Raw genomic sequence first — 26,494 nt, 5'->3', positions numbered from 1 at the left:
CCAAAAGTGCACCCACATCAAATAAAAAGTGGTGGATAGCCCATTGGTCAGGTGTAAAAATCATTTTTTAATGTAAAGGTATTGTTTTTTAGTAGGCTGGGCGTGGATGGATTCTAAAAAGAGTGGTTACACACCAAGAGGCGACCGCCCAAGTTATCAAGATCCGGCCAATAATAAGGCTGAAAATTTGAAAATGGGTGCCCCCCTCTTACACACTGGGGGTAGCTGGCATCTCCCCAGAAAGGGGGTCTTCAATGCTCCCCCTGCCCCCTTTCAGCATTCCGCAGGGTGGGGGAGCTCCCCCGTTTGGTGTCATCTGCAGGGGCTCCATGCATCCTGATTGGTAGGTGACGGGCTCTCTCTGTCATTTCTCCTCCAGGTGAGTGGGCTCCAGGTTGGATGCTTTCGTCTGTTGCCCGTTGCTACAAAGGGAGCCGTTGCTACACACAGGATGCTTCCCTCTTATGTTGCCCATTTCTCCACATCCTGCAAAGCATCTCTAGCCGCCAAGTAGGCGACGGACTCTCTCTCTCTTTTCTACTGCAGGTGAGTGGGCTCTAGGCAAGATGCTTCCCTCTGTGCCCATTGCTACATAGGATGCTTCCCTGTGTTGCCCATTTCTCCACATGTATAAATGTCATGCCAGGGGTTGCCATGCATGTGTGTTCATCTCTCTGTGTTCTTCTGGATTCATCATCCCTCTCTTCGCACAAATCTATACACATCCTGAAGGTGGGAAGGCATCTTTGATGATCATGCATCCAACCATGTCTCTCTCTATTCCAAAAACCAATTGTATGTTTAATCATGGCCAATTGGTTGCAGGCAATTTGCAGGCTTCACAGGTGATTCGCAGGCTTCAACTAAGGTCTTTATCAGAGCTGTGAATTGTAGGTGGAGGTCTTTATCAGAGTTGTGAATTGTAGGCTTCACATGTGGTCTTATCATAGGTATGTCTCTCTCTCTCTCTCTCTCTCTCTCTCTCTCTCTCTCTCTCTCTCTCTCTCTCTCTCTCTCTCTCTCTCTCTCTCATAGGAAATAGAATATACACAATATAAATTTGGATCTTGTAGTTGATCGAAAATTACCCCATGTTGCCACATGGTAGGCAGTCACTCAATCAGTGCAAATTGTGACGAATTATATGGAGAACAGTTGGTAACAGATCAGCAGTGACTATGGCCTATTGTTCAATAATGGTGCTTGTGATACATTTTTGAATATCATTAAGAAATTTTTTGAATTAGAACACTTGCTGACTGCCTGTTTTATTAGTAGAATTTTTGAATTCCTTCTAGCAAGAAATAATGGGCTAGAACATAATGACTGATGTGAGTTGAGGCAGTGAGTGGTCAACTGAAGGTTGTGTTGAAGCAAGAGGTGGCACACTGAAAATGAGAGCTCCATTATGGGGCTTGATTGATTGGGGACAAAAGAGTGTTTAATGGGTTGCCCTTTACAGGTCCAACACACAAGTCTGTTACATGGCAACTTTTACAAAAAGTTTGGCTCCTAAACTTACCAGCAGGCAATTGACTTCCAAAGAACTTCAGTAGGCCTCTAAGTTAGATCACTGCCATATTTTTTCCATCGCGCAGTATCAGCTTTCTCAGCAGCTCCCTATGTAGTACTAGTTGGCAGGGGTTGTTAGGTAGATTTTGCATAGAGGCCCTGGAGAAGATCAAGTACCATCATTGAATATTTTGTTGGCTCACTTTGCTTTCCAAATCTAAAATCTCAAGGGCTGACTTGCATTTCGCAATTGCAGAGGTGAATCTTCCATCCTCTGCTGTGAAAGGCTTGTTGTGATTCTTAACTGCTGCATCAATGTTGATTAAATTGAGGGCTGACTATGCGTGATAGAAAGCAATCTCTTGCAAAAAACTTTTACATGTAGAGTTTGACCAATCTTTTAGCACCAATGTCTTTGGAACACCACAAAATCTTGAAACTTTTTGAGTGGACCCTCATTACAACTGCTATTCTACCAATTAATTTATTTAAATGTATTCGTAGAAATGTATTATTATAAAATTTGAGTATGCTAAACCCTTGCTAGATGGTCTGGTTTCAATTTGACTTAGGTTTTATTGGAGGGTTTTTGTCTGCTTAACAGTGTTTCATCGTTGCAATGAATCCTTTCTTAGTTCTGCTATATATGTTTGGCATCTATTACAGGTTGACAATGGCTAAAACTTCTTGTCTATACATACATCCCATCATTTTGTTTGAATCAATGTATCTGTATAACATTTCCTAATCTTTATTGTTCTTTAACCATATTGTTTTCTAATTGTAAGATAAACTGCAATGTAATTGGAGTTATCCTATAGTTGTCACCTTACTATCAATTATTGTTATGTAAATAATAATAATGGATCAATTATGTAAAGAACAATAAACCTGTTTGTCCATTCACATATTGTGAATGATGGATCAATTTTCATTCGTTAAGGTGGAGCTCGATGGATTCTCAAGAGAGCATTCCCATGGAGGAGTTTCATCAGTTCGTGTCTCAAATGAGCCAAGATGCAATATGCAATAATGACTTCATGTACTTTTCGAGCCAAAGTGTGGGTGTTCCAAACCACATTCCAAGCCATAGTACCGTTGGCAATATCCCTATAAATGTGTTTCCAAACCTCCCTCCTTTGATCAATCCCCATCCTCCTCAATTCGTGCCATTCCAACGACCAAGACAATTAGGTATAGAGAGACCCACAACAGTACACAATAATGTAATTCTTCGTCCAGTTGCACATAGTCCTCAACATGGCCCCTCGGTACCACGACAACAAGAACCACAAGCAATAAGTTCTTGTGATGCCAACCAGGACACATGTGAAGAGGTTGACTTGGTTCAGGCTCAAGAACCAATGGTGCCATCTTCCGAGAATGCCAACAAACAACGTCCACAACGAACATCATCGAAGTCTGATGTTCCTAAACCTCCTAAACCAAAGAGGGCGCGGAAAGGAAAGAATCAGAATGATGGTCTTGAGACACAAGATCATTCAATAGCCACAAAAAAACCGTTTTCGCAATGGGAAGATGCATGGACAGTACAACTCATTTACATCCGAGGATCCATGAGATGGTCCAAGGTTGCCACCCAACTAGCATCGCTATTTCCAGAGTTCGACAAAGATGGTGAGGCATGCAGAAAACGTTGGGGACGCGTTTATGAGTCATATAGAAAGGATAAGGCCCACAATGCCATATCAGGCAATGATCGCAGGATCATTTGTTAGTGGTATGATCTTGTGGATGAATATATGTGGAATCGTGCCAATGTTGTTAGCGATGCACCCTCGTCTGTTGGTGGATTGTCTTCATCAAAAGACAACAATACATCAGTCTCCAATGATCAGAGTGACCACACCCAAGAAGACATTGGCTCTAATGAGCCTTTGAAGATCGTGCATGATCAAACGACCAACCAAGGAGCACGCAATAAGAAGGGTAGAAAGATAGAGGAGTCTCTCAGTGACATGGCTAGCACTGTCCGATCAATGTTAGCCAACCAAAAATCAAACCTCGAGGAAAAAAAAACATTTGAAGAGCGCAAGCTCGTTATCATGGATACAGTTGCCTCCTCGGTATCTAGTCTGTTAGATGTAATCAAAAGTCTTAAAAAGGAATGATGATTTCAACTGTAGATGAATTTGGAACTTTAAAAAAAACAAGTTTTTTATTCTACCTTTACATCTCTCTTCAATTGTCTCATAAAGTTTCGTCAAATCTTTTGACAGGTGAATGGACGATGAAAGTCTTTTGATAATGTGTGTCATCGGTGTTGTAGTCGTTGTCATAGCAATGTTTCAACTATTGTTAAGTGATTTGGATGACGGGGACGATGACAGCATGCAATTGCATACTTTAATGGAGTGCATGGCTCAAGGTTACGTTGCATGTCGAGCGAGGATAGGTCAGCGAAGGCACGATCGACGGTCATGTTGGGCCTATCCAAGACCACAAACTTTTATGAAGCAGGGGCTTCTGGGGAGTTAAACAAACCAAATGTTTAAAAGTAGGTTACGAGTTAGCTGGAGTACATTTGAATATCTCGTCGCAAAGTTAGCACCACAAATGTGACGCAAGAATACGAACTATAGAAGGGCAGTACTTGTGGAGAAGCGGGTCTGTGTGGCTCTGCATCGCTTGGCGAGCAGCTCAAGTTTGGGACTAATAGCTGATTTGTACGGAGTCTCAACTTCGTTTACAGAGTTGGCTGTTTTGGACTTTTGCAATGCACTGGGTGCTTCTGGATTGCATGGTATGTATGTAAAGTGGCCAATGCCACAACAAATGCAAAAATATATTGGTGCATTTCAAGCCCTTTGAGGCATACTGTATGTTATTGGTGCAATAGATGGTAGTCATATACCCATCATTGCCCCAAGGGAGAACCACGAAGATTATTTTAATAGGAAGGGCTTCCACTCTATTATTCTACAAATAAGTGTGGCAGTCAATTGTGTTGTTTGGGACTATGACGTTGGCTGGGTAGGTTCTATGCACGATTGGAATGTTTTTCAATATTCAGACCTAGGAAAACGATGCACAAACAAAGCTCTGGGACAATACTGTCTACTAGGCGATTGTGTTTATCTTGCACGCTTTTGGATGCTTCCTCCTTTCAAGGGTAGTAAGGATGGGCTATCTCCGGAACGTTATTATTGGAATTACATACAATCAAGTACTCGTATGCCAGTTGAAAGGGCATTTGGCATCTTTAAAGTACGATTTCGTATATTGTTAAAGAGATATGACATGCTTTTACAAAATGTCCCAAAGATGGTGGCAGCATGCATTGTTCTACATAATATATGCATTGTGCATGGAGATGGTTTTGATGATGCATGGATACATGAAGCAACAACAGAACTTGATAGAGAAAGTAATGCGGCTCATCAAGACATGGACCAACAAAATAGTTTGAGGAATGGATTAGCAGAGGTTGCTATGCTAACTAAGACAGGTACCATACAAGCAATACAAAAAGCTCAAGCAGTGGAGCCAACACAAGAGGCAATCCATCTTGGGGGGGCATCTCGAAGAGACAACATTGCTCAAGCCATGTATCGGGAGAGGGAGAGCACAAATGTGAGAACAATCTTTCGTGATTCTGACTCTGCGGAGGAGATGGACGACGAAGACAACGGTGAGTAAACTTCTATAGCATCCGCAGTGTAGGTGGAAAGGCCTAGTTTGCTATTATCAGGCCTTCCAGTGCAACAACCTCCACGAATGCAAGGACAGCCTATAAATGCAGGCCTTGTTGAGATATTGAGCTCCACTCGTGATATGCCAGGGTGACCGTTGTGTATTTATGTCACCGACTTGTCAGTTGCAGACACGGTTGGTACACCGCCCATGAATAATAGCTACATGATAGCTATCCTTATCTACTCTAGTTCGTGGCTCAGCTAGTATGCCACCTTAGTTAGTTGAGTTTGGTTTGAGACATATATAGAGGGTTCTTCTAGTTCTTTGTACTTGAGTTCTTTTGGCTTACACAACTAAGAAGAGGAAAACTGTTTTCAGCCTCCACCCTTGTGTGTCTACCCCATTGTGCAAGCAAGAAAGCTTCAAGCGAGACTCCTTCCTTCTCTCCCACAATCTTGACATGGTATCAGAGCCTTGTTCGTGGTAAGGAGCTCAAGAAAGCAAGCCAAGCTCGCGGTGTTCTGGTAAGAGGAGCAGTGTTGCTTTCATTTTCTGTTTTGGGAGCAGATCTCTGCAGGTAGCACAGCCGGAAAGTGCAGGAGTGCATTGTCTCAGGTTGAGACGCCCTTCGCGGTGAAGCAAGAGGGCAGTATATGCTGCGGGTAAGGGCTTTAGCCCTTGGCGACCTTGTTTTTTTGATTTGAGGCCATTTCGGGGCCTGTTTTGGAGGCGGAAGTTTTTTGCATGCACTCAGGAAAAGGCCCAGTTTTATGCTGTGCAGCCACTGTTCTATAGGTCGGTGAATAGTTACTGTAAAAATTGCATTGTATGCTTGTGCGCAGAGACATTGGGAGTTACAGAATCATCCCTGTTGCTTGTTGATGCAAAATCGTCACTAGGAAGTGACTGTGTGGTCAAATACCACTTTCGCCAGTTTTGTAGATTTTCCCTTGTGAGGGTGAAGATGTGGTTTTTGCAGTGACAGAATTTTTTGCAGTCTTCTGTAATGGCATCTGATTCTCTTTCACAGATTGTCACTGAAAAGCTTGACAAGAACAACTTCCAAGCATGGAAGTTTAGAATGACGAATTTCCTTATGGGAAAAGGATATTGGGAATTTGTTGCAGGAAATGAAGAAGAACCAGTTCTTCCTGATGTTCCCAATCAACAGCAAATGCAGGCATTTAAAGCATGGCATGAGAGAGCCAGAAAAGTTATGTATTGGCTGTCTATCAGCATTTCAGACTCTATGATTGTGCATATTCAGGATGCAAGTACGCCAAAGGAGACATGGGATACTTTGTCAAAAATGTATAGCACAAATACGCAAGCCAGGAAAATGCAGCTCAAGCAAGAGTTGCATAATGTGCAAAGAGAAAATATGAGCATCAATGACTACCACATGAAAGTGAAGAAGATTGCAGATGCACTTGCTTCCATCGGGCCGCCAGTGGAAGATGATGATTTAGTTTCTGTGACCTTGAATGGTCTAGGAAAGGATTATGCACAGTTTCGGACACCCATTTCAGTTCATGAAAGATTTCCTGATTTTGAGGAGCTGATTGCTCTTCTAATTTCTGAGGAGCAAAGAAATGGTGGTGCATCTTCTTCAGGAGGAACTTCAAAAGAAGCTGTCTTCTACTCAAATGCTGGAAGAGGTAGAGGCAGAGGTAGAGGAGGCCGATTTGGAGGCCGTGGCAGAAATCAGAATATGCAGCAAACTCAAGAAAACCAGTCCTATGGAGGAGGACGTGGTAACTCTAGAGGCAGGGGGAGCCAAAGAGGTCGTGGTGGATGGCAAAGAGGTCAAAATGCAAACAGTAATGTTGAATGCTACTACTGTGGTAAAATGGGTCATATGGCTAAAGACTGCTATAAAAAGCAGAATGACATCATGAATGGAAAACTGCAACAAGGGAATTATGCATCTTCTAGCAGACAGGGTGATGACAGAAATGAGCATTTGTTCATGGTGCAGCACATGAACAATTCTGTGACAAGTGCAAAAGAAAGCAATGATGTATGGTATGTTGACTCAGGTGCATCAAACCACATGACAGGTCATGCAGAATGGATGGAGGATGCAAGGAAAATGGAAAAACCAGGATTTGTGGAGACTGGTGATGATACTGCACATCCTATTGTGCAGATTGGAAAAATTCCCTTATCTATGCAGGATGGGAAAAAGAAATACATGTCCGATGTATTTCATGTCCCGAATATCACCAAGAATCTGGTTTCTGTCTGTCAAATGGTTGAGCAGGGCTTGCAGGTCAGATTTAATCCTCATGGATGCTTTGTTGAGGATATGAAAAATAAAGGTCGCTTGATAGCAAAAGGAAAGAAGAAGGGCAGAATGTTTACGTTGGATGCAGACATGTCTGAATTGAGTGCAGCAATGTTTGCACATGGGACCGGTGTAGTTGCAGATATTGATATCTGGCATAAACGCATTGGTCATGTTAATGTACAGCGACTTAAATCAATGCAGGCCCAAAATATTGTTGCAGGATTGCCAAAATTCAAGGTTGCAGAAATGCATAAGGTATGTGAAGCCTGTCAGTTTGGAAAACAGGCAAGGAAACCATTTCCTAGACATGTTCAAGAGAGTGAGAAGCCATTGGAATTAATCCACTCTGATGTGTGGACAACTAAAGCTGCATCTCTTGGAGGCTGTCATTATTTTGTTAGTTTTATTGATGACTATAGCAGAAAAGTTTGGGTGTATTTTATGAAAAAGAAAAGTGAAGTTTTTGGGCATTTCAAAACTCTTAAAGCGATGGTTTAAAAAGAAATAGGCCTGCAGATAAAATGCCTAAGGTCAGATGGAGGGGGAGAGTACCTCTCAAATGAGTTTGCAAGGTTCCTGCAGGAGCATGGCATAAAGCAGCAATATTCATGCAGTCATACCCCACAACAAAATGGAATTGCAGAAATGAAAAATAGGCATATTGGAGAGGTATCTCGTGCCATGCTCAATGAAAAAGACTTGCCATTGGGCTGAAGCAGTTGCTACAGCAGTCTACATAATGAACAGGACTCCCACTGCAGCAATACATGGAATGACTCCAGAGGAGAGGTATATTGGTAGGAAACCAGATATTTCTCATTTGAAAATTTTTGGTTGCATTGCCTATGTACATGTGCCAGATGAGTTGAGATCCAAGTTGGATCCAAAAGCTGAGAAGTGCATCTTTATTGGTTACTCTCTGCAGCAAAAAGGGTATAGATGCTATAACCCTTCTACTCGTAAGTTTACAGTGAGCAGAGATGTTGTTTTTGATGAGATGAGTAGCTGGTATAAACCAGTAAATGTGATTGATGATGTAGATGCACAAAATGGTAATGCTGCACAGAATTCACAGTAGCAGTCACAAAATATTAGTGGACCTGGAGCGTCCTCTAGCAGTGGTTCACATTCTTCACCATGGACAGGCAGATTGAGATCAGGAGAATCTTCTCAAAGTAATGCAGATAGTGGTATGCATGTATCACGAAAAGGAAAAGAGAAGGTTGATCAGCCCATGTTTGATGTGAATGTAGGTCACTCTTATGTGGATGGTGAATCCAGTGGCTCAGAACAGAGCATTGATGATGAGTTGGGTATTCCTTCTATTGTTACACCTCGAGTAAGGAAGACCAGGGATGTTTTGAGAGCACCTGGGAGTGAACCTACTTTGCGCAGGTCTACGAGAGCTAGGTGTCCTGTGGATAGGCAGAAATATGATGGATTTACAGCCATTCACTATGCATATATGGTCAAAGTGATACAGGAACCAGAACCCACTTCTTTTGAGGAAGCCATGGGAAAAGAAAAATGGGAGAAAGCCATGGATGAAGAAATGGATGCCTTGGAAGCTAATGCTACATGGGAATTGGTACCTTTGCCTAAAGGTAAAAATGCAATTGGCTGTAAGTGGGTTTATAAGGTGAAGCACAATGCAGATGGTTCTGTGAACAGATACAAGGCAAGATTAGTAGTCAAGGGGTATGCACAAACATATGGTATTGACTATGAAGAAACATTCAGTCCGGTTGCAAGGATGGCAACCGTAAGAGCGGTCATTTCTATGGCTGCATCAAAGGGATGGTCTTTACATGAGATGGATGTAAAGAATGCCTTCTTGCATGGTGATTTGCAAGAAGAGGTCTATATGGAGCAGCCACCAGGTTATGTACATGCTGTTCATCCTGAGTTTGTTTGCAGGTTGAAGAAAGCCTTGTATGGCTTGAAGCAAGCACCTAGAGCATGGTCAGACAAGATATGACAGTATCTTGTCACTATTGGCTTTCAGATTTCCAAGGCAGATTTCTCACTTTATGTGAGAAAAACAGAGAAAGGTATTATGCTACTTGTCATTTATGTTGATGATTTGATTATGACAGGTGACAGTGATGAAGATATCCTTAATGTGAAAATGCTATTGAAGCAGAAGTTTGAGATGAAGGATTTGGGAGAGTTGCGTTATTTCTTGGGCATTGAGGTGATTAGATCACCAAGTGGGATACAGCTCTTGCAGAGGCAGTATGGATTGGACATGCTGTCCAAATATGGGATGACAGGCTGTAAGCCTATTTCAGTTCCTTTGAAGCAGAATGTGAAGCTGAGCACAGATGCAGGTGAGCTTCTAGAAGACCCTACTATGTACAGACGCATAGTAGGAAGTTTGATTTATATGACTATTACCAGGCCAGATTTGAGCTATGCTGTTGGATTGGTAAGTCAGTTTATGCAGGCTCCAAGGAAACCACATTTGGATGCGGCTAGATGCATACTCAGGTATGTGAAGTCCACATTGCAGTATGGACTATTTTATGAGACTGGGGTTCAGATATAGTTGCATGGATACACTGATGCTGATTGGGCTGGTAGTATTTCTGATAGACGATCTACCAGTGGATATGTGTTCTCTTTTGGGAGTGCTACAGTCACTTGGAGTAGCAAGAAACAGCCTACAGTTGCCTTGTCGAGCACAGAGGCTGAGTACAGGGGTGCAACAATGGCTGCATGTGAGGTAGCTTGGTTGCATAAGCTACTTTATGATATGCATCAGTCTACAGATGGACCAGTTGTCATTTATTGTGACAACATGAGTAGTATACACTTGGCAAATAACCCAGTCTATCATGCTAGAACAAAGCACATTGAGGTGCATTATCACTATGTGCGAGAGAAGGTTTTACTAGGTCTTATTGATCTAGTTTATGTCAGCACAGAGGATCAGGTAGTTGACATATTCACGAAGGCATTGGGTGCAGAGAAGCTGCGCAAGTTCAGAGACTGCTTGGTGTGCAGGAATTGGGATTGAGCTCGAGGGGGAGTGTTGAGATATCGAGCTCCACTCGTGATACGCCAAGGTGACCGTTGTGTATTTATGTCACCGACTTGTCAGTTGCAGACGCGGTTGGTACACCACCCATGAATAATAGCTACATGATAGCTATCCTTATCTACTCTAGTTCGTGGCTCAGCTAGTATGCCACCTTAGTTAGTTGAGTTTGGTTTGAGACATATACAGAGGGTTCTTCTAGTTCTTTGTACTTGAGTTCTTTTGGCTTACACAACTAAGAAGAGGAAAACTGTTTTTAGCCTCCATCCTTGTGTGTCTACCCCCATTGTGCAAGCAAGAAAGCTTCAAGCGAGACTCCTTCCTTCTCTCCCACAATCTTGACAGGCCTTGCTCAACCTCAAGCATGGTAGCCTTGCCTCAAACTCAGGCCCCTCCTCTAACACAATCAGCCCATACTGTTAAGCACAATCACATCCAAGTAAGTAATTTTCAGTCATCCTTGCATGATTTTTCTAAGTTTTCACTCATCCTTGCATCTGCAGCACAGGTGGAAAGGTGGAAAGAGGGGTGGTGTGCTAAATTTTTTTCCCTCTTTTCACCTTTCCACAGAGAGCTTGGTAGAGCCATGCCTCAACAACATGGTGAAGCGGTTCAACTCCCCTGCTCTCTTGGAAGTGAATGAGCTTTCAAAATGCAAAAATTGGTCAATAGCAATTAGAGGAGGCAGAGCTAGGTGTTTCCCCTTCTTTGTAATTTGAATCCATTGCATTGGATGTTATCTGAAGGAGCACAAAGCTTTCATTATAATTTTCTGGTTCATGGTTTGTAATTTGTGATATATCTGCTATAAGGACAGTCGATGCACATCTATTATTGATAATCGCCAGATAATGCAAATTTAGTGTTGTGTTGCCCCCAACTAGTACGCTTGATCTCATTTTTATGGTACTCAAAGATAAATGATTTATTGTGTTTTGGTATCTATCAACTATTGTGGCCTCACATCTAGTGTGTGCCTGGAAATCACAGAAATTGCAACAACAGCAACTCTCTTTGCAACAACAGCAACTTTGTTTGCAACAAAATACTCTACCACTGCTTCAACAAAATACTCCATCACTGCTTCAACATTAAGCGCAATCACATCCAAGTAAGTAATTTTTAGTCATCCTTGCATGATTTTTCTAAGTTTTCAGTCATCCTTGCATCTGCAGTGCAGGTGGAAAGGTGGAAAGAGGGGTGGTGTGCTAAAATTTTTTCCCTTTTTTCACCTTTCCACAGAGAGCTCGGTAGAGCCATGCCTCAACAACATGGTGAAGGGGTTCAACTCCCCTGCTCTCTTGGAAGTGAATGAGCTTCCAAAAACATGCATAGTAGTCACCATAGAAACAAATATATTGATGCAGAAAGCAACGAGGCAATAAGGTCATATTCTTGGAGTTCTTTGGTAGGAAAAACTTCAGATTCATGCTTTTAGTTTTATTGGTGACTTTTTAAAAAGGTTTATTAGTCGGTTTAAAGTGTTTAATCAAGTATTCTAAAAATAATTATTATGAGAATGATGATTAACATCCGTAGCGTCCCTTCATTCACATGCGATTCAAGAAGTGTCTGGTGCGTAGGTGGTGGCCGGTGCGTAAACGATTGTGGACGGACACTTATCGATAACGAAAAGTGTCCACTGCCCAGTGTGTAAGCAGGTGGCTGACAAGTGACCGCCCAAGTCAACTTTTCATGTGCCCACAAACTGGGCACAGATTGGGCGGGCAATGGCTGTGTGTAACCCGGCCAAAAGTGTCCATCAACCGTGAAATGGACGACCTGTAAGATTGTGGCACGTGGCTGACAAATACCTCCTTCTTTCTGAAAACTGTCTGGGTGCTTTGGTGTGTAACCAGCCTAAGCATGGAGCATTTGTCCCATGGGACTTGTATGCATCAGGGGGACACTGTGGGCTCGGGATATATATATATATCAGCGGACACTGCTGTGTGCACAGGAGTGCCTTTCAAGGGGGAGGCGCCCATCCCTACCTACGATGGCCATTGTGCGGTGGAGCAAACAGCAGAGAGAGAGAGAGAGAGAGAGAGAGAGAGAATGAATGGTTCCATGGTATCATCAGGCGAGCCGTCCGGAAGAGGAGTGGATTGGGGCCCTTCAGAAATGCAGGCAGGCCAGGGATCGGCCGCAGGCCAAGCGCTTGCACTCCGTCCTGCGGCAGCAGGGCCTTGATGCGCATCCCGTCTTGGGCAACCATGTGGTGCCCATGCTGGTGGACTGTGGGAGTTTGCCCGACGCGCAGCAGGCATTCGACCGCCTCGCTCCCCATGAGAGGAATATCCACTCTTGGACCTCCCTCATCAATGGCTACATCGGATCCGGCCATCCCCGCCATGCTCTTACCCTGTACCACACCATGCAGGAGGCACCGCACTTTGCATCGCCCAATGTGTTCACATACTTGGCCCTGCTTGATGCAGCGCCAGATTTGGATGCTGGCAGAGGAATTCATGCTGGTATCTTGAAGAGAGGCTTTGATCTGACCCTCATGCGGGGCGAGGCCATCATCAGCAACACTTTGGTGGACATGTATTGCAAATGTGGCTTTGTTACCGAAGCCCAACATGTGTTTGACAGACTGCCTGCCCGGGATGCAGTTTCTTGGAATGCTTTGATTGCAGGGTATGCCCAAACTGGGCTGATTGATAAACTGAAGAACTGCATAGGCTCAATGCAATTGGAGGGTCTGTCTCCAGACTCTGTTACGTTCCTTGGTAGTTTGAAAGCTTGCGGCACATTAGAAGTGTTGGAACTTGGCCAAGAGCTGCATACTGAAGTAGTGAAAAGAGGACTGGAGAACCAGCTTAACTTGGGCAGTGCACTTGTGGACATGTACATCAAATGTGGCTTGCTGGCAGAAGGACACCATGTGTTTCACAGTTTACCTGCTCGAGATGCAGTTTCTTGGAATGCTTTGATCACAGGATCAATCCAGTATGGTTGCCATGAGGATGTTCTTACTTATTTCAAACAAATGCAGCAGGAAGGTATGTTGCCAGATGATGTTACCTTCATTTCTGCTGTGAAGGCTTGTAGTGCCAGTAGAGCCCTCGAAATTGGCCAAAGAGTACATTCAGAAATCGTTGCAAGGGGTTTGGAGAGGGAAGTTTATCTAGGTAACACACTGGTTGATATGTACAGCAGATGTGGTTCATTTATGGAAGCATGTCATGTTTTTTTCAGGTTGCCAGCTCGAGATGTGGCCTCATGGAATGTGGTGATTGGAGGGTACAGTGAATGTGGACTCCATGAGAAGGTGAGAAACTGTCTCCAGAAAATGCAGTATGAAGGTATTTCTCCTGATCCTATCACCTATTCTTGCAGCTTGAAAGCTTGTCGTACTTTAGGAGCACTGGGGATGGGTCAAGAAATACATGTTGAAACAACCGTACGGGGGCTAGAGAGTGAGCTGTTTGTAGGCAGCACATTGGTGGACATGTACACCAAATGTGGCTTGCTGGCGGATGCACAAAAAGTGTTTGATGGGTTGCCATCTCAAGACGTAGTCACATGGAATATACTGATTTCTGGGTACTCTGAACATGGGCTCCATGAGAAGGTAGTAGACCGTTTTGTGCAAATGCGTTTTGAAGGTGTACGAGCAGATGCTGTCACATTTGTTTTCTGTGTGAAAGCTTGTGGTGCCTTGGGAGCCTTAGAAATAGGGCATGAAGTACATGCTGAGATTCGTAGATCAGGACTAGAAAGAGATCCATTGGTTGCCTGCATGCTTATAGACATGTATGGCAAGTTTGGCATGGTTAGAGAAGCACATGATGTTTTTGATTGGGTGCCCCTACGAGATACTGTTTTGTGGAACACATTGATAAAAGCCTACGGTGAGAACCATGATGGTCACATGGCTGTCCAATGCTTGAAGGAAATGCAAAAGCAGGGTGTGAAACCTGATTCAATCACCTTTGCCTCTCTTCTTGCTGCATGCAGTCATGCCAGCCTGATCTCAGAGGGCCAGGAGGTTTTCAAGATTATGAAGGAGTTGCATGGAATTGAACCAACAGCAGAGCACCATGCTTGTATTGTAGATCTTTTGGCAAGATCAGGGCATTTGCATGAGGCTGAAAAGTATGTCGTTGCTATGCAAAGTCCTCCATCCAGTGTAGTCTTCAAGGCCCTGCTTAGTGCTTGTAAATCTTATGGAGAAGTAGACCTAGGACAGCAATATTTTCAGCAACTTGCAGAGCCAACCAAGAAGTTAGTTGACATTTATGCTAATGCTGGCAGGCTGACAGATGAAAATGAAGTGGACACAAGGAATCATGCAAGGGTGGAGAAGAAGCCTGGCACTGCATTGTGGAGGTGAAACAAAGAGCTTCACCAATTTATTATAGGTGTCAATGAAAGACAAATCATGTTAGAAAGGTAATGAGTTCAAGGGTAAAAACATGAAGGGTGTGTGCCATTTACAGATTGTCATGCATGCAATCAGCCTGGACTAGCCACTCGCGTATGTTTGGGCAAACCCATGTGAGAACTTGGTAGGTCACCAGGCTTTCGTCAGTGGTGGTTTTTCCAAAGGGGCTGAGTTGACGCTCTTATTCCCTGTGGAAAGGGAGGACATATGATGTTTCTGATTCTTACATAGAACCTGTACAGTCAACACAAGGGATAGTTACAAGGATCTTATGAACCAGTTCCTACATGGAAGGTGTACAATCAACATTAGGGTGTAGTTACAAGATGTTTATTTAACTCTTGAAGTGCTTGTGCCAGGGGATCCAGAAAACATGTTGGAGTTTGTCTCAAGCAAAGTTTTGGGGAAATGAATGCCATGTACATTATGGTTATCATTCAAATATTGTATCTTTGTTGAGCACATCACCAGAAGGCACCTGGGCTGGTGGCTACGTACAGGTGAGACTCTGTGGTGCTCAATGGTTTTTTTTTTGGCTGGTGGATGCGGCCGTGTATCTTTTGTACAGGAGATGGGTGCTTGATTTTAGGACAAGCACAAACACAATTGTACCATACATCAGCAGCCTGAGCACAGTGCATGTTTGATTGGTTGGATTACAATGAGCCAATTGATTGAACGTGGAAGAGCATTGTATGATGTGAATGTAATAATAAAAGTAAAACACGCGTGCACACATTTATTACCCATCTGTTGTATGATTGTCATAAAGTGGGGGTATCACTCAAATGTCCATTCTCTTCAAGGGAATATAAATTGGCTTCCTAATTATTTATAACAGGTCTAGCAGCAATCAGATTGCATTTTGTCAAGTCAATTAACTTACTGTACAAGTTGCAAGTCTTTAAGGGCCAGCACATGGAGGTTAATTGACCTGCACAGGTCACCACAGTTCACATTGATCTGCATGTAGCCTGGTGGTGTTGACTTCTACCCTGAAGATTCTTAACCAGGGTTTGGGAAGTATTGTTTGTTGAACCATACATGGATCCTTCTTGCTTCACATCAAGGAGGAATTTAGAAACTTGAATTGGTTTTTTCTTCATATGTTTATAAAATTATAACTTGAAAAATGTATTTGGGGAAAGGCATTTTTCTTCTCATACAAGTTTGAGGAGGCTTTTGCCAAACTTTAGTTAGCTCTAGGATGAAGGGAGTCTGTCTGTTCCTGAAAACTTGGTTAACTGGTTGACGTAATGTTTTTCAGCTATTTGTTCTTTGTGCTCCTTCTCTCTCTCTCTCTCTCTCTCTCTCTCTCTCTCTCTCTCTCTCTCTCTCTGTCTGTCTCTCTCTCTTCCCCCGTAAGTCATTGCCTCCCTCCCCACTCCCTCTTTGCAGTTATGCTTTGGTGTTGGAGCCAAATGCACCTATATGGAGGTAGTGGTGCGCTCAAGTGAGGCATCCTTTAAGTGGTCTCTATACTTTGTGGTGAATCTGCACGGGTGGCATCACAAGGGTGTAGTTCGTATGCATGCTATTTGTGTGATGCCTTTCTTTTGAATAATACAAGGATTCTTTATTGATGCATTTTATGCCCTTTTTCGTTGTGCCATTTTGAACCCTTTTTTGGGTTTTCACTTCAAAGTCTTGTGAGGGTCCATAACTTCTAGTATTAACTTGACTTTGTTGTGGAGTTGTTGAGCTCGATAGGAAAGTTGATCTTGATGTACCAACCAAGGTGTGGAGGGAAGTTGAAGCTTGATAGGGTGGCATGTTTGTACAATTTGAGCTAACACATGATTGAAAGAACCTCCAACTTTGAAAGGACTTCTCATTTGAAGAGGAACTTGAGCTCTTGCTAGCTCAAAGATAGATACAAGAGGAGGGAGTTGTGGCACAAACACATCCATTGAGCAAAGAAGGTTTTCGAAGACATGAACAAGATCCATAAAGGAATTGAGCCACCAAAAAGTCTAAAAACAACGATCGATACAACTACCAATTGATCATGGTGTAGGAAAGAGCTTGACTCTAGCAATAGAAACAAGAAAGAAACCTTGAATTTGAGCTACAAGGAGACATTGCTCTCATATGGTATTGAAAGATTGCCTTTTGATCTAAAGAAGCACAAACAAGATGACTTGCACTTGTAAGTAAATGAAAGTAGACAAAGTCCCAGAGTTGAAGAATGGAACCAAGAAAAGCAAAGAGGAGATAAAAGGTAGAGAAGTTAAAGGACAAAGAAAAGTAGTAAGTTACCTTTGAAGATGACCACAAACTAATAGAAGAAGAGTACAAGTAGCTAGTAGTAGGTTGCTACTACTCAGAAGATGACACTAGACAGTGGAATATCCACAATAAAGATGTCTAGAGAACACTAACCCATTGATTTGGATCTTCGCGTGAATGGGAGGAGAAAATATGCATTGAATTGCACAAAAGTTGATTACAAAGGAGGATTGATTAGTCCTAGTACGTAACTCAAGTTGTCAATGAGGGCATTGGATTAAATTGATGACAGAAGGTTGCATTGAAAGATGGAGAAGAGTCCTTGTACGTTGGAGTGTGCTAAAACTTGCAATGAAAGGACCTATGAATGACCAGCTAAGTGTGGAGGGTTATAAATAGCCAAATCTAGTTAACCTTCTCTAGGAGGCCCAAAATGTGTTGGTCGATTAGCATAAAAAGAATAAAATAATGTTGGTGAAATAAACATGTGGCCCATAATAAATACAAGTTGCCCATCCCACTAGCCATTGAAAAAGAAATGTAGGGTTGGAAATAAACCTCAGCGAGTGTGGATACACCTTAAATCAAGTGAAAAAGAAATGTATACTCTAGAAAGAGCTGCCTTCTCCACCAAACATATGATAGATGGAGTAACATAACTCCTAATGTCACGAGTTGACTTAGATTGAGGCTTAAAGGTAGAAAATGATTGTACATGACACATGATTGTTAATACCCCATTTGTAACGTGCCCGCCTATCAGCTGTCTAAGCACGTTTTAGTGGTCCATTGAGAAATGAATTTAAGCGTCACTCCTTGGTATTCCCATGGAATATTCCGGGGTTTGTCACCTAGGGTTTCCTAAGTCTGACTCGCAATGGAACGTTCATAGCTGAACCCACTAGGATTAACTTGAAATCTGGGTTCCTATGGGTCAAGGTCTCTTGATAGTATTCTAGCGTCGGGTCTTGGATATCCTACTTTATGCAAAGATACCAAATCCGAAATAGATCTATATCACACTTGGTTCAAAGAGAATGAGAAATGAGAGGGATGCATCTTTCAACATCTCTACTTGTAGGGCATAGTTCCATTTCGGTCCCCTAAAACGGTATGAATCGGGCTCTAACCTATCAATACCTAAAGGTAGAACGACAATAAAACCTTGTGAAAAGCCTTCCAGTTCTTTGGGACCACCTTGTCGTAGGATGGACCCATCGGGGATTCTGCCCACCTGCTTTCCTCAGTAGAGCGTTCTTCAGTTGTCTAATTAGGTCCTATCACATTTCTATGTGACATTTAAAATCAACTTCCTTGATTAAGGCTTTTAAGGAACATGGTTCGTTTGCATAACTTATAGCACTAACATGAAAATAGAGCAAACAATCCTTTTGACAAAGAAATTTCTTAACTTATATTCCAGTTAATCTTTGTCTCTTGCTCATACAGGAGAAATTATGTATCTCTTCTACCCTACAGAAGTACCTGGTCCAAATCACATAGCATCACAAATTTCATCCTTTATCTAGAATAGGATCTTCCAACGCCACAGACAGGCTTACAACAGTCTTCAATTCTGTTTCGGACTAAGCAAGGGGTGTCCAAAGTTCCACCTAACCCCAGGTGACTTAGGAGTGAGACACAACTTCTGTGGTTGGTCTTTTCACCACTCGACCTTCGGCTCGTAAATTGAGCAGTGCCCTCTCCGGTTGAAGCACAGTGTGACCTTGGAGATGATTCACTTGTGCAAAATATCATTCCTTAATTAATCCAATTAAGAATCAAATACAATCAAGACAATCAGCCTGATATCATCTACCAAGAAAACATTCATTTATTTTCCATGGCAACTTATCATCATTGACCCTTGCCATGCATTTATCTTTAAACACAAGCACTTGGAATAATCATCCAAATCACATCCCAACAATTAGTTTAATGTAAAATCATTTAGGACGTTATTTGATCAATTAACAAAAACAATTGTATCATTTTCCAAACATAGCAGGAATAGTTATGATAACCTTTCCATCGTGTATTTGCTCTCCCCCTTAGGATCAAAGATCGATTATGTGTAGAATTTACTTAACGCTCCCCTCTTTCGGCTAAGGCATATGTTACGGTTTCAAACATTGTACAAGTCATAAGTTCTATTAATCACTTACATTGATTGATAACCCAACCTTCTTCCCAACAAGTACAAAAGTATTAGTCTTTCCCTTGACTCCGGCTTTCCTAACCCCTTGAGCTCTCTACTTGCCTTTGAGGCTCACAGTTGTTTGTTTCTAGCCCAATCCCTGAATTTGGATTGATAAACGTAGTGGTTATTGGATGGATCCCAAGGTATCTTAGTTTTTAATCCTTATGATCATTGTTTATACTAGCTAAGCACAACATCAAGATTCCCAATCTATAAACATGAGCTATTAATGAGACTTGGGCAAAGGTCTAAAGCTTTGGAAATGATTCTCTTTTAGACTAAGTTGCTTGTCATGCAATCCATCAGGCATGCAAGTTGCAACATATACCTTCGAAGTGAAGAAAACACACCTATAATTTTGCGAGGATGGGAAGTTGACAATGCTCGAAGCCTTATATGTTGTTTATGAATTCATCGCATAGCATCTAAATACAACTTACTTCTCTGGATACTCGCATTTGGGGAATTCAATCCTTCGAATACTTGCGATGCAGTTTATCCTTTTCAATGTCCTATTCTCATGCGGCATAATACGGGAATTGAAGCAAGCATTCATCAATTTGAAAAAACGTTACTTACGACCGGTACCGTAGTTAGATAGGCCATGATGCCCTCGCTTGAGGCTTTCGTAGCAGGATTGCCATTCGCGTGTGACATTTTTTGCTGCCCGGGGGCCATTCTTGATCTTCATGTCCCTTGGACCTGAATCACAGAAGATTTCCGTGCCTTTTGCTTGATTAGCAGGGGCCAATTGGGGAGAGAATTGAGCTTATGAGTGGAGGATAATCTCGTGAGACAGGGTATAAATGTGCAGCCAACAGGGGAAGAAAGGATGCGTGTGGACACCCTCTAAGGAGGGAAAAAGAATGAGATCCTTCAGAGAGTCTCTCTCTCTCTCTTCTTCATCTTCTCTTCTCTCTCTCCCTCTCTCTCTCTCTCTCACTTCTCACTTCTCTTTCTTCTTCCTCTTCTTCTTCTCTTTCTTCTTCCTCTTCTTCTTCTCCTTTCTCTCCCTCCCTCCCTCCCCCCCCCTCTCTCTCTCTCTCTCTCTCTCTCACCCTTTCTCTCACCCTTTGCCATGCCGGTCCAGTCCTTCCACTACACCTTACATGGGGGGGGGGGGGGGGAGTCAAGTGGTGGCGGTAATGTAGGGTGGCGCTACAACGGACTGGTTGAGGTGGCTTGGAGGGGTGTTAGGCCTGTGGCCTCCCTCGTCGACATCATCATCCTCATCATCGTCTTCTCCGACGGCTTCCTCCATGTCATCATCGTCGACCTCTCCTTCCTTCTCCACGTCATCACGCTGTCTCCTCCTTCCTCTGCCAATTGTCGGTGTTGGCAGGGGGTGTAAAAATATTTTCAATTAAATTATTAAAAAGGGGGGTTTTATGGGCAATGGGTGGGGAGTGCTACACCCTCATCCTAGATGTGATTGAAGGCCAAAGAAGATTGAATGGATCCAAGGGTGGTAGAAGAAGTGCCAAAGTTAATGAAGTTCGTTCATGAAGTTTGCCAATGAAGAAGCTTCTCATGATGTTAGGAATCCCCCTCTAAAACGTAAGGGACCATGGAATCCATAGTTATATTGTTGATATCATCCCCCTCTAAAATGAATTTAAGGTATGAGGGAATCATTAGAGGAGATGGTGGGGCATTGGATGGAACTTGTGTGATAGATGGTGTACAATCGGGAATGGGTGTAACAATGAAAGACTGCCAATGGTGGGCCTTGTACAAAAGGAGAATGGAGTACACAAAGCCGCTCTCTTGATAGCTTGTTGCTAAAATGGCTCGTAGACAAATCTTCAACAAAGATAACCTGCTTGGTGAAGACAACTCGGGCACAGGGTCTAATAAGGCCATGAATAGAGAAGAGTGGGAAGCCCAAGTCTAGAATATGGACTCTAAAATGGAGCTTAATGAATGGTCCAACAATAATAACAATGTGCCAACACTAGAAATAGGCACCAAACAACTATCACCAACAATGACTATACCTTCAAATTGATGAAGATATTGTAGCAAATCTCCTTAAGGAGTCATATTACTTAAGGCGCCATTGTCAATAAGCCAAGGCCTCATAGAAGACAAGACAACCATTGAAGAAGGCTCCTCCATCTCATGGATGTGAAGGAAGATGGACGGACTCATGTGTAACAATCGCCATACAAGTAGAGGAGGGCTCATATGTTCTAGTACCATCCTTTGCTCCTAGATGAAGGTGAGGGTATTTCTTCCAATGCTTCTCCTTATGACGAGTGCCCTTTTCATAATGTGAGAATTTAGGCTCCTCCATCTCATGGATGTGAAGGGACTTGTATGTAAGAGTTGGTGTAGAAGTAAAGGAGGGCCCATATGTTTTAGCACTATACTTTGCTTCCAAATGAAGGTGAGGGTATTTCTTCCAACCCTTCTCCCAAGGATAAGTGCCCTTCCCATAGTGTGAGAATTTAGGCTTCTCTGAATCTATGTTAAAGCTCAAGGAAGACTCAAGATATTAACTTGCTTCTTTTTCTGGTCCTTGGTCTTCTTGTTCTCTTGTTGGCCCCTCCCAAACCTATAGTAAAAGCCTTAGTAAGAATGGATCCACTAGTACCAATCTCCTTGAGTTACGTCTTCAAGCTTCAAAATAAGCAGAGCCAGCTCTTCCCATAAAAGAGTCTCTTGAGGCCTGGATGTAAGCAAGCTGGTATAGAAGACATCATATTGAGAGATGGCAATTGAGTAATGAGAGTCATTGCCATGTCCTCTGAAGATATTGTCCTACCAAGGGATGCAAACTTATCCTGTGTGTCCTCCATCTTATGGATACGATCTTGCATAGAAGGGGAATCATCAGTAGAAAGCATCTAGAGTTTCTTCTCTATGGTGATATGGTGGGCAAAGGTCTTTTGATAGTAGAAAGAAGAGAGTTTTGTCTACACCCTCCTTGCGGTCCAAAGTCTACATACATGCACAAGGAAAGAATCTTGTAGACTCACAAGATAAAAGATCATGCTCTAGAATTGAGCTGATCTCGAAGGGTTGCATAGTCCATCATAGAACCAATGCAGGGATCCTTCACAAGACACAGAATCGGGGTAGTAACAAAGTCCCATAAGTCGAAGGTATCAAGGATACACTCCACTTTAGAAGGCCAAAGGAAGTAGTACACCCTATCAAGTCGATCTTCTTTTGGGAGTGAAGGAAGCATTGACACTTGAACAAAAGGAAGGCCTTTGGAAGGCCAAAGGAAGTAGTACACCCTATCAAGTCAATCTTCTTTTAGGAGTGAAGGAAGCATTGACACTTGAACAAAAGGAGCCATCATGGTTGTGCGAGGACCTATAGTATGGATCCTATGAGAAAGATGTAGAGAAGCATGGGGAAGAAGGGGGATCCAATCTTTTTGACCTATTAGAGTGAGAATGAGGCTTTGAATGTTGATTTACGTGCCACTCTTAGCAACACTCTGACTGTTATGATTGCTTATTGATGAAAGATTGAATGGTCTTTGAATCTAATGCATCAAAGCTTGTCAACCTGGTAAAATATGTAACTCATCAAAAGATTTGTGGTTTGATATTGGGATGCCCAAACAAAGGGTAAATTAGCTACACCCTACAAGGAGTTGTAGATGTCCCACACACTTCATAGAAGGCTTGAACAATGTAGAAAATTGTCATTCTTTGTGATAGATTTTTTCCAAACAACAAGCTGAGTGTAGTCTTCTCCTCATAGAACCTTCGAGTCCTCACTTTGGTGATGAGAATAAGTGAGAGTGCACAACAAAAGAGGATATATGAATATACAGAGAAGGGAAGGGACATATTGCAATGAAAGGATAAAATTTGCACCGAACATACTGAAATTTGAATACATAAGAGGACTGATAGTCCCTACATGCAACCTAATGTATCAATGAGGGCACTAGATTAGGCTGATGACAAAAGGTAGCATTGGAAGACAAAGAAGAGTCCTTGTATGTCTAGGTGTGTTGAAACTTACAAAGGAAGAACTTGTGAATAGCTAGTCAAGTGGGGCGAGGGCTATAAATAGCCATAAATAAGCAAATCTAATCAACCTACTCCAACAACTTCAAAATGTGCAGACTAACTAGCATAAAAATAATAAAATCATGCTGGCGAATATAAACAATAGGCCTCCCATAATAAATGTAGGTTGCCCATCCCATCGGCCATTGAAAGAGAAATACAGGGCTAAAAATAAATCTTAGTCAATGTGAACACACATCTAACCGATTGAAAAAGAAAAGCATGCTCTAAATAAAGCTGCCTCCTTCGCTATCAAAACATATGACAGACTAAGTGTTAGAGCTCCTAATGTCCCCATTTGGCTCAAGTTGAGGCTAACAAGCAAGAGATGACTATGCATAGTACACACAATTGCCAACAATAAAATGATTTGAGTAGGTCACATGGAAGGGAACCTTGCTAGTTGAGCCAATGATTGGGACCATACTCAATGATTGTAAAGATTGAGATCTTGGCTTTCAAGATGCAAGATTTGTGGTGCTTCAAGTGCTCCAAACATGGGTATCACCCCAAGCTCTCAAATGATACCCTACTTTTGATGCTAAGAATCTATTGGGACCGTACTCAAATGATTGTAAAGATTAAGATCTTGGCTTTCAAGTTGCAAGATTTGTGGTGCTTCAAGTGCTCCAAACATGGGTATCACTCCAAGCTCTCAAATGATACCCTACTTTTGATGCTATGAATCTAGGCCAGGCGTGATGACTTGGTCTACACCTCTCAAATAACTTCAACTCCAAATGAAGCTAACAAGAGCCAAAGGAAAATTGCCATGTAATGGGATTGCACCAACTATTTGAAGAGGGAAGCTGTTACAAATAATTTCTTTAGGCAAGGAGACTTAAGAAATATTATTTTAAGGAGAGCCTAAAGAGAGGTGCCATGCACAAAGACTGCACCTTTTATGTGAAGAGACAAGTTGCTCCAAATAGTTTGATTAAGGTAAAGAAACCAAGGTAAGATTTGACTAAGAAGAGACCCAAGAGAGGTTCTACGTACCAAGTCCGCACCTTTTGAAGAGAAAGTTATACCAATCAGTTTACCTTGTGAAGAGACGAGCCATACCAACTAGTTTATCTAAGTTTCAGGCAAGAAAGAAAGATCCCACAAAGAGGCAAAGGAGGACGACAGAAGTACTTTACTTGGTGATGTAGGCAAAGCTCTGTGGCAAATAAACATGAGACACAAGTCCCCTAGTCCCAAGGTGAAGGCGAAGACCGAGGGAGGAACTATATAAGGAGCACCTCAATGGACCGCCTTTCTCAACGTGTGGGGCAACATAGTGAGGACCCCACTATGCCTTGATCCTAATAGCATGACTAGTTGGGATTATGTCTTCAATGCTTGGCATGAAAGGCCACAAGAGCCAAGCTAAGTTAGAATAGGACACTACAGCATAGACTCCTCAAATGCTATTGAATCAAGGGTGGAGTAGGATGAGAATGAATAAGGAAGAGTGTAGATGGCCAGGCATTGGCCAACTTATTGAGAAAGGTGTGTTAAGACCCCCAAGTCGTAGGTCGACTAGCACTAGCCAACTTGATAGAATAAGCTTTGTTAAGCCTCTAAAAACGAGAGTTTCCTAAATTGGCAAACATTGACTAGCTTGAAAGGATGAGATGTGTTAAGTCCTTGGAATCGGTCAATGCAAGAAGCATTAGATTGTTGAGTATAGTAATATATTGTGCGAGGGTAAGGGCTCTTTTCTTTCCCCACTCTCCATTTGGAGCTTTATGGGTATGGTTTGGTAGTAGAGCCAAATGCACCTATACGAAGATAGTGGTGCATTGAAGTGACACATCCTATTAGTGATATCCATATTCTGTGGTGAATCTCACGTGTGCAGAGTCATGAGGGTGTAGTCTAGAGGTGTGCTTCAATAATGCAAGGATTCCTTATTGATCCATTCTACATTCCTTTTTGCTATACCATTTTGAATGAATTTTTAGGTTTTTTCTTGAAGACGTGTGAATAAGGGTAGCTCTATGGTGTTGAGATTTAGCTGTGGGTCAATTGTTGTCTTTAGTTGCATGTGGGTATTGATATCTAAGTCCATCTATCAATAACTTTGTCTGTGTTTGGTGGGCTCTAAACATATGCAAATTGGGTGTTCCCTTAATATAGGATGTCTTATAACAATCAATGTAGATGTGTTATAGTCTGTAAATTACTCGAGTGAATGCTAGGAACAATATGTATAAATTTTCTTAAATGCGAGTGAGAAATAATATACAAGTTATAATATGGAAATTTGCAAACCCAAGGAATCCTTTTGGTGTTTAAAAATCTAATCTCTACAAGTAATAATGTTTTCACTTAAATAAAGGGCATGTTGTGGCTATTACCTGTCTTTATTGGTAGGAACTAGAAAATCAATAAATGTTCCCTAAATTTCACATCCTCTACCAAAGAAATGAGATGGACTCAACCATGGTTTTAACAAGTGCACTTATTTTTATAAAGATTTGTCATAGAGTCAATGAATTGCAAACATAGAATGCTTGGGTAGATACTTGAGTATAAAGATAGAACGTTTTTGAATTTTTTGTCGAATCCTATCATTTTCTACAACTTTTTTTCGAAAACTATCATTTTCTACAAATTTTCGTAATTGGGACAAATCTTTTCACTTTTTTCAAGATCAAGCCTACTACTCTAATTTTGATTTTTAGATATCATAAAAATTGGAAGTGTGGGCAAAAAGCTCAAAGTCTTTGTTTAAGTCAAACCTTAAATGGGTGACATACATATTTAATCTCCTTTTTTTTCATCTCTCTACTTTGCACTAAAAATCACATGCAAAACACGAATGTGTGATTTTGCACAACTCCACATAAGCTTTAGCTGCTTACTTGAAGACATATAGTCAGCAAACTCTAACGACTAATTGTAATCATAAATGGAGTGGCTATATCCACCATAGCCTTTACCAACAATAAGCACTACCAACTTATTGAGCAACTTATGCTTAAAATAAGGATGATTGCGGTACACCTAACACACTAAACTTAATGGTAACAATTTATGTGTGTGTATATACCAATGTAGTTAGACTTTATCACAACTGCTTAATTATAGTTTTCCCCATAAGATTGTGAAAAAAGAACATGATATAGTGGAAGATAACAATAAGCACATT

The 26,494-nt window shown here is 42.0% G+C and overlaps 1 protein-coding gene across 1 annotated transcript; it reads left to right on the top strand.

The window, feature by feature from the left end:
• Positions 1-12,443: 12,443 nt before the first annotated feature.
• LOC148012124 (pentatricopeptide repeat-containing protein At4g39530-like) lies at positions 12,444-15,578 on the top strand. Its single transcript, XM_087669277.1, has one exon. The coding sequence runs from the start codon at positions 12,562-12,564 to the stop codon at positions 14,839-14,841; it is 2,280 nt and encodes a 759-aa protein (XP_087525403.1). The 5' UTR covers positions 12,444-12,561; the 3' UTR covers positions 14,842-15,578.
• The last annotated feature ends 10,916 nt before the right edge of the window (positions 15,579-26,494 follow it).

Source organism: Lygodium microphyllum, chromosome 27, assembly GCF_053477565.2.
Source record: "Lygodium microphyllum isolate KBCC chromosome 27, Lygodium_microphyllum_v1.1.10, whole genome shotgun sequence".
Lineage (NCBI taxonomy): Eukaryota > Viridiplantae > Streptophyta > Polypodiopsida > Schizaeales > Lygodiaceae > Lygodium > Lygodium microphyllum.
Note: the sequence above shows the minus strand (reverse complement) of the source record. Positions and strands in the feature narration are given on the sequence as shown.